Source organism: Sceloporus undulatus, chromosome 4 (genome assembly GCF_019175285.1).
Source record: "Sceloporus undulatus isolate JIND9_A2432 ecotype Alabama chromosome 4, SceUnd_v1.1, whole genome shotgun sequence".
NCBI lineage: Eukaryota > Metazoa > Chordata > Lepidosauria > Squamata > Phrynosomatidae > Sceloporus > Sceloporus undulatus.
The window spans coordinates 2,160,046-2,169,238 of record NC_056525.1 but is presented as its reverse complement, the minus strand read 5'-3'; the positions used below and the strand labels follow the sequence as shown (position 1 = coordinate 2,169,238).

The following is a 9,193-nucleotide window of genomic DNA, read 5'->3' as shown; positions in this document are numbered from 1 at the left end:
TTTTATTGTTTTTATGTACTATTGCTGTTTTAATCTGTTTTTAAATTGTACACTGCTGCACTAAGGTGCATTTTGTAAGCCGCCCTGATCTATTGGAAGGGCGGGGTATAAATAAAATTTTATTATTTTATTATTATTATTAAATGCCCAAATGTGCTTTGTGTGTGTTTTGGAATGGGTCCAGAAAGGGAAGTACATTTATTCCATCTGTCTAGGAATATTGCCAAAATGTCCTCCATTTTGATCATGCCTAAGAAGCATGCATTTATATTAACCTTTTTTTAAAAAGCATGAAAAAATTTTCTGTGTCCTCCATTTTACAAAATGTGTCCCACATTTGAAAATGTTGTCCTACATTTGTCCCGGTTTGGAGGTCCTGACTTATGGCAACCCTTGATGAGAAGGCAGCTGGATCTCAGCCAATATCATGAGAGCTGGGCAATTTAAAAGGCCCCGAATGGAAAAGTAGGAGTCAGTTGGGATTCTTGAGGGAAGTGTCAATCCAAGCCATTGTGAGGGATTTGGGTTACTAGAGTTCCTGAGGGGACTGGAAACTGGGCTTTAGAGTCCAGAGGAAAGGACTGGGGTCACAAACAGACTCTAGAGCAGAGAGTGCTGGGTTGTGTCCCTTGATGGTTGTGGACAGCCTCTGGGGCTTGAACACTGAAAGGGGAAAGTGACAACAACCGTAGTTTTATACACACACACACACTGCAACTGAGGAAGACAACAATAATAACCAGTTTTGGAAACAAGTTTATTTATTCTATTCTGTTATTTAATAAACTTTTGGTCTCTGTTTCAAAGCTCCCTTGACTTCTGTTGACATCAGAGACATCAATGCTATCTGCATTTTAACGTCTTTCGGTGTCCAAAATGGAGGCTGACAAGATATAAACCTCCGTTTCCATATTAAGTGGTGGAAGCGGTGGGAGAAAGATAATGCCTCAGGACCGCCATCATCCAAAGTCAGTGTTAAGGTGAAGGTTACCTGGACGGGGCCTTCACTCTTGTATGCAGAAGATATGATAGGAAGAGCAGGTTTAGAGTTAGGAGGAGGAGTGAAGATTGGAGGAAGGAACATCAATAATCTAACATACGCAGATGACACCATACAGTACTACTAGCAGAAAACCCCAAAGACCTGGAACAGCTACTAAGGAAGATCAAGGAAGAAAGGGAGCCTTAATGTCAGACATCAAGGAAACCCAAAGAGTGACCCCTGAGGAGCTTCACAAGTTCAAAGCAATAGAAGGAGTCAATTCCTGGCATCAAAGAGGGATGGAAAGAGGGACTGCAGCAGCCAGGAAACCAGAAGCAGAGTAAGAATTAGAAGAGCGGCTGTGAAAGAACTAGAGAAGATCCTAAAATGCAGAGATATCCAACTGAGCACCAAAGCCATTGCCTTCCCTCTGATGGCCCTGGAGGGATGTGGGAGATGGAGAGTTAAGGAAGAAGATAGGAAGGAAATCCATTCCTTGGAGATGAAGTGGGGCTGGGAGAGAGTGCTGAGCCAAAAGGACAAAGAAATGAATTCTGGTGCAGATCAAGACAGAAACCTCCCTGAAAGAAGCCAAGATGGCAAGACTGAGGCCATTGTACTTCAGAGGCATCCTGAGAAGGAAGGACTCCTTGGAAAAGACCAGAGTAATGCTGGGAAAGATGGAGGGAAGGAGGAAGAGAGGAAGGCCCCAGGCCAGAGGGAGGAGGAGGATGGACTCTATGAAGGGGGTCATTTTGGGTTTTATGGGGTTGCTGGAATTAAGCAGAGCAATGAAGGACAGAAGGGGTCTTGGAAATGTCTCTAGCATCGCCATGCGTCAAGATAGACTTGAGGACAGTTAACAACAACAAAGCGTCCATGATAATGGAGCAGTAACTCTGTGCTGCCTTTTAGAGCTGTGCAAGGTGCTAAATGTGTTTTGCTTGCAGTGGTAAACCCCTTTTGCTTTTGGGTCAAACCTCTCCATCACATGATGGAAGCCCCCCTGTCGCCCCATCCAAAAATAGCCACATAGCTTTCTTCCTTGAATGCACACCTTCAGAAATAGCAAGTCTCTGCAAACCTCGTTTCGAAGGTGATAAAAGAGGCACTTTCTTTCCATGTCCTGCAGCCCTTGGGAGACTCAGGGAGAGGCCTTGCTAAACAGAGGCTGAGTCTTGTTTGTTCAGAAGAGAGTCGGGGAAAGGGCTAAAAGTGGGACGTCGGAAAACAAGGCTGGCTTTCATGGGAACCGAGCGGCAATAAAGAGACCTGTTCGTCTAGAAGGTTCATCTGAAGAAAATACCTTCAGGCTCCTTTTTGTCTATTTTGGGACCTCATTGATCAAAACTGCATGGTTTTTGCAGATGGGATTGTGCATTTTCAAAGTGTTTGTGTGTTTTCGTTTATTTATATGGCACTTTTCTACAGAAAGGCAGCAAATTTAAAAATGAGAAGCAATGATCGGTAAGTTAAAAAAAACAGAGCTCCTTTAGATAAGGGTTTTCTCTTGATTTTCAAACAAGAAAATAGTTTCTCTCTGTGTACCTTTGAATGACAAGCCGAGAGCAATTGTGTTTGTTTGTTACTTAATGCACAATGCTTAATGACACAGTCCGAGGCTATTGTCCCTGTGGTTGTCGTGTAACTTTGAGTCCTTTTTTGGCCCTATCATGCTGTTTTCTTGGCAAGTTTCTTCAGAGGAGGTTTGCAGTGCCATCCTCTGAGGCTGAGAGAGTGTGACTTGCGCATGGTTACCCAGTGGGTTTCATGGCCAAGCAGGGATTCGAACCCTGGCCTCCAGCAGGTCTCAGATTTTGGGCAGGAAACCTCAGGACCTGGGACAGTCCCAAAGTGACAACCTGTAGGTCTATATGTATTACCTTGATTCCTTCCAAGTCTCTTGCTACACTCTTTGCTTCTTCGCACAGGTCAGTTTGTGGTTTGAGGAAGAAGGAGAGCCAGAGCTCCATAAAGTGGGATCTGCAGAAGGCAGCCGGGAGACCATTGAAGAGGCCTATCGGAGGTTTAAGGACTTCTTCAAAGAAGCCACGGTAGGTTAGAAAAGGAGACACCGTATATCCTTGCATACAAGTCAACCTCATGTATAAGTCGAGGAAAGGTTTCAGGGCCAAATGGCCCATGGATAAGTCAAAGGTAAAACGTAGGGGGCTATCAGGAAGGATGGAAAGGGGGAAATCCCACTTCTGTCCCTCCTTCTCCTTCTCTGGACCTCTCCCAACTGATTCCCAGGCGCTGGAGGAGAGGTTTTAACATCGGATTGAGAAAGGAAGCAAGTGGATTTAAAGGGGGAGTTGTTTCCATAGGAAGCCAGGTCTTGCAAAATGGACTGGAAAGATGGTTTTAGATGGAGAATTGTTTCCATAGGAAGCAAGGCCTTGCAAAATGGACCAGAGAGAGAAGCAAGTGGATTTAAACGATGAGTTTTTCTGATATGAAGCAAAGGCTTGCAAAACAGACCAGAGGGGGAAGGAATTGGGGTTCATTGGAGATTGGGGCATCAGGCTTGCTTGTTCTGGGACATTTCTAAGCACTACTGGTGTATTGACCCTTGTATAAGTCTACCCACAATTTAGGGTCAATTTTGGGACATAAACTTCTCAATTTATAGTCAGGTATATACGGTACCCTCCTCCTTGCAGTTAAAATGAAGTGCAGGTTGAGCCTCCCTTACCCGAAACTCCAAAATCCCAAATATTGCAAAATCCAAGGAATTGCTGAAAAGGGAGGCTGAGATAGTGACACTTTTCCTTTCTGACGGTTCACTGGAAACAGACTTTGTTTCATGCACAAAATTATGAGAAATATTGTGTAGAAATTTACCCTCCGACTATGTGTATAAATGAATTTCATGTTTAGAGTTGGGTCCCATCTCCAAGATATCTCCTTATGTATATACACATATTCCAAAATCCAGAATTGTCCACATGAGCGGCTGAGATAATGGTACCTTGCTTTCTGATGATTCAGGGTACACAAATTTTGTTTCATGCTGAAAATTACTGTGTATAAAATTACTTTCAGGCTGTGGGTATGAGGTGTGTGCAAAACACAAATTAATTTTCTGTTTAGACTTGGCTCCCATCTCCAAAATATCTCATTATGTATATACAGATATTCCAAGCAAAATCCAAAACCCTTCTAGTCCCAAGCATTTCAAATAAGTGAGACTCAGGGGCTCTTCAGACTGGCCATTAAGGCCGGCCTAGGGATGGAGTCGGGGTGAAGCGTCCACATGATGCACACCCCAACTCCACCCCCAGGGCACCGGGATGCTGCACACCGCTCCATAAAGTGCATGGCATCACAGCACTCCTTCAGCGCTGCATCCGGGTGACACGATGCTAAAGGAGCATCATATAGCCATGGTGCTGCAGCTATCGCACCCTTTCCAGGGTGAAAAATGGAGCCACTTTTTGTGGCTACTTTTTGTGCCCTGGAAAGGCCGGATTGAGGCTGCAGTGTGTGGCTGCCACGGCCCCAATCCAGCTAGGAAAGGGGCAGCATCACACCATCCCTTAGGGGCTGTGTGTACATCCCCATAGTCTATATCATTGTCATCATCATCATCATCATCATCATCATCATCATCATCATCATCATCATCACATGAGCAGCTTCCAAACTAAAACACAATACACTCCAGTTAAGCCATCCAGAAGGTCAACTTTAGAATGGGAATAAACAATTTAAACCACTTTGTCGCATACAATTAAAAATTATCTTAAAAAGGAATTTTAAAAAGGAATCCAAAGCACTTCTGGTCCCAGATATTTTGGATAATGGAGACTCAACCTATAAGGGAAAATTACTCCTTCAGTGTCAGTCTGGAGATGGGTAATAATGTTTTGTTAACCAGGTAGGTGCCCAAGACAACCTTTTCTGGTGATAAATGCCACACTCTTGTTGTACTGGGCCTTGTGAATCTAGAGTGCAGAATTAATGGATGCAGCTTGTTGTCTTCCAGCTCAGTACTGTATTGCAATACCTGTCCTTCCTTCTTGCCTTCCTTAGGTCCACTACAACCATGGCCTCTCTCTGTCCAAGGAAGCGGCCAAGTTCCAAGGGTCCAGCTCCCCTGAAATGGAGGCCTTTGAGGTCGCGAAGGGAGCTTTCCAGGCAAAACTGACCACCTTCTACATGGACATGGAGATGAAAGGGGCTGAGCTGGAGATTTTGCTAGATCTTCACCGCTTCTGCGACAAGGTGAGTATACTAACCAACACAGACACACAAAAACAGCAGCCGCAAAACTAAAACAAAACAATGAAGAGAGGATGGCTGAGCAGTAAGAGTGGGGCATAGACCAAAAGAACAGGATCTTGCAGCACCTTTGAGGCTGACTGTGCAAAAGAAATTGTAGCACAAGCTTTCATAAAAGTTTATCACACTAGGGCTAATTTCGGCATTAAAGAGAAATTAAAGCGCATTTAAAGCATCCTGCAGATAAAGTGAAAATGGCGAGTTATTGCACGAATGATTATCACATGCAGTTGCGCAAATAAAGTGATATCAGAAATGCATTGTTGCATTTACAAAAGTAAAAAAGATGCGCGTTAATGCTTCTTTGGGTTTTGTGCGACATCATGAGAAATCGTTTCATGTAATTATGTGATTTTTCTGGGATATTCATGGGATAAACTCCCGATCTCATTTGTGTGATAAACTCCATAGACTTTTTCTACTTCCTCAAATGCATGAAGTGAACTGCTGCCCAGGAAGGAGCTTTATAAGCAGACAGTACGAACAGTATGAAATGCAAAACTTGTGGGCATGGAGACAAAGCATTTCCTCCTGCATTTGTCCCTCAGTGGCCTTTGACCATTGGTAAAACTGACCCACCAGTTTTGTATTTCTATGCCCATTCATGTGTGATTACCAAGCTCCTTCCTGGGTGCCAGTTCATGCCATGCCTCTGAGGATGTAGACCAAGGCTATATCCTCACTGGAGGAACAATGCAGCTTGACACTCTGCTTTAGCAGCAATGGCTCAGTGCTATATAATCCTGGGATTTGTAGTTTGCTGTGGCAAAAGAGCACTCTGGCAGAGACAAGGTGCTGAGATGCGTATGCACAAAGGAAGACAAGGTACCATAAAATGTAGGATGTTCAAGAAAAATGCAGGCCGTTACAAAATAAAAGCTAAAAATTCTACTAATAAATATAGATCCATGCTGTGTAGTCATGCTGAAAATAGAGGACATTTTGAAATTCCTCCTGGGCAGAAGGGAGAAATGTAGGTCATTCCCTGAAAAAGGAGGACATGTGGTCACCCTTGGCAGAGAAGGCAAAATACCTCACCAAACTACAAATCCTAGAATTCCATAGCATTAGAATCATAGAACCATGGCAGTTAAAGTGGTATCAAACTGCATTATTTCTGCAGTGCAGATGCAGCCCTTTTCTATAAAAGCATAGGCTATATCTTTTGCTGAGTTAGCCTCCAAAGTGCTACAAGATCCCTTTGCATACTGCTATTCCAGACTAACATGGCTATTTCTCTGGATTCTACTCAGAGTTGACAAGAGTTAGGAAGATACCTTAACTAAGAGGGATGAGAAAGGTTGGCGGAAATTGCAGCAGAAAATATTTGAGGTGGGAAGAAAGCCAAAAAGGAAGTATTGTCCTTGCAGTAGTAAATAAGAGCTATTTTTTTACTCTTTCCCCCAAAGGTCACTCAGTTCAACCTCGATTGCAAGCAGCGCCTGGCCCTCTCAGCATCCAAAGGGAATGATCCCAAGAGCAAGGATGCCCAGCGAGATGCAGAAGATTCTCTCCAGCGGCTCTCAGAGGAGTTTTCGCCTGAGAAGTTCCAGCAGATGAAGATCCAGGCGTCCAGCATGTGCAATGGAAATGGCCTGGCCGTGTGGAGAGAAGCTCTGGAGAGATGTCAAGAGGCCAAGCAGATCCTTGAAGATGCGCTGGTGAGATTCAAAGAAGGCAGAGGAGACTGTGGAGAGAAGAGCGGACCTTTCAACCCAGCTCCTAAAGGTGACAATCCTGACTTGGGTGGAGCATCAATGGAAACCAAAACCCAAGGGAAGCTGGATGAGGACAAATGCAAGATTGAAGAGGATGGATCTGAGGACACCCCTGGCGTTGGTGACAATGTGTCTGTTCCAGCACATGACAATATAGATAAGGATGTGAAGGGGAGTGAGGAGACCTATCTTGATTCTCTGGGCACCATCTTGGAATGTGCGAATCCTGAAGCTCAGGACTTGGATATAGAGGCCTCAGAAAGCTTCTGCACCCCAACTCCAAGCTTGCCCTCCACTCCTCCTGACTTCTCCTCTCATCCTACTACTAAGCAGATGCTAGGGCCCTGTGGGAACTTGCCTTCCAACAAGCAACCCTCCGCATCCATGCCATCGAAAGGTCGGAGCAGCCGGAGGAAAGAAACAGCCCAATACTTCCAGCTCTCCAGACATGAGAGCTTTTCATCAGAAGATGCGGATTCCCAGAACTCTGCTGAAGACACCCTGGGATCCAGTACTACCACTTTGTTCATGGACTCTCCAAGCTCCAAAGCCTCCTGGACTCAGGAGAGGTCTTTGGGCATTCTCTATTTGGAGAACCACAATGCAAACCCCTTGCCCAATGCAGCCACACAATAAAACCTGAGGAGCCTCAGTCGCAAGTTCCACTCCACAGTTTCCCCATTGAGCTCTTTGATGGGTAGAATATTCCCACAGCTTTTGTTGCTGTGTGCCTCCAAGTCATATTTATGACTTATGGCGACCCTAAGGTGAACCTATCATAGGGTTTTCTTGGCAAGTTTCTTCAGAGGGAGTTAGCCATTGCCATCCTCTGAGGCTGAGAGAGTGGGACTTGCCAAAGCTTTGGTGCTTTATTATCCCCCATGTTTGTTTGTTTTTAAATAGCTTTTTGGCCAAGATCCTACACTAGTCTTGTGTGGTATTAAATTGCACCACACATAACCCTTGTGTTAGGTTAAATTGGCATCACTCACAACCCTTGTGTTCAATGGCAATGTTGCTCAGCTGAACCAGGGCACCAAAAATGCAACTGAATGTACAACCAAATGTGCGTGTCCATCCATGCGCAAATGTACAGTGGCATTACTGTGCAATACAAAGTGTATGCCCATACACATTCCACATCCCTTCATCATTTGCATCCCATGTGCAGTGGCACCAGTTGTGCAATTCTCAACCTTGAACCAAATGTGAATGTTTGGCATTGGACATGAAAAAATGTCCAACTGCTTCTGTAGCATTTGGAAGACAGTGACAGGTTTCCAGCCTGTATTTTTCAGTTTTCTTAATGAGTATTGCAGGCGTATTGCTCCTTTGAGTAGGACTATTGGCTCTACTGACAACGAACATCTCACTTCGCTACTTGCATGTAGTAGATGTTGTAGAAGAAAAGTGGTTCTTGGCTGGGGGATACAGTTCCTTTCCTTCATATTTTGTCTGGGAACAGAGCTTAAGGAAAGGAAGAGCATAAAACCCATGGAGCATTTGCATTTCACACATGCATTCACTAGTTACTGAATGATGGTTATTATTTAAAGTTGCTTTCCTCCAAGAGATATCCACTGTCTGCTCTGCAAGAACTGGAGCATTTGGGCCCAGTTCATAAGGGGGATTTTGAACCAGAGACATTTTCACGTGCAAAGTGCCTTTTCCTCTTATTCTCTCCATAATGTGGAACAGTCCTGTGAATGATATTCCTCACCAGTGGCTTCATTGAAATCAACAGGGCTTACATTAAACATTTGTCCTATTGGCTTCAATGGGACTCAGTCATAACTAAACGGCAGGATAAGATCCCTGTGTTGAAGGATATTAAGAAAACTTGCATTTTCCATCTATGTATGTTATCCCATGTGAGGTACTTCATGTCAGATGTGCGAAATCTCAGATAGGACATTCACTGGGTGTATGCCTTGGGCAAAGATTGCTGCCTTGCTTACCTTGCAGGGTTGTTGTGGGGAAAACGTAGGATAGATTAGCATGTAACCTAAAGCTCCTTGTGCAAGCTTACATTGAGTCAGGGGGAAAGGGGGCTGATCACTACTCCAGACCGGAGGGGTATTATCTCATTACTCAACACTTTCTTTGCCTCAGTCTTCTCAGAAAAGGCAAAGGGTGCTCAACCTGAGGATAATGGAGCAGAAGACAGAAAAGAGGAATTTCAGCACAGAATAAGCAAAGAGATAGTACA

At 44.3% G+C, this 9,193-nt stretch overlaps 1 protein-coding gene across 1 annotated transcript in view; it reads left to right on the top strand.

Annotated features, from left to right (window-relative positions):
* KIAA1755 (KIAA1755 ortholog) overlaps window positions 1-9,067 on the top strand; it is a 68,266-nt gene extending 59,199 nt beyond the window's left edge. The window contains exons 12-14 of the mRNA XM_042466282.1: window positions 2,914-3,036; window positions 5,018-5,209; window positions 6,676-9,067. Coding sequence (XP_042322216.1) covers window positions 2,914-3,036; window positions 5,018-5,209; window positions 6,676-7,620 — 1,260 coding nt within the window. The 3' untranslated portion in view covers window positions 7,621-9,067. The remainder of the gene's footprint in view (window positions 1-2,913; window positions 3,037-5,017; window positions 5,210-6,675) is intronic.
* The last annotated feature ends 126 nt before the right edge of the window (window positions 9,068-9,193 follow it).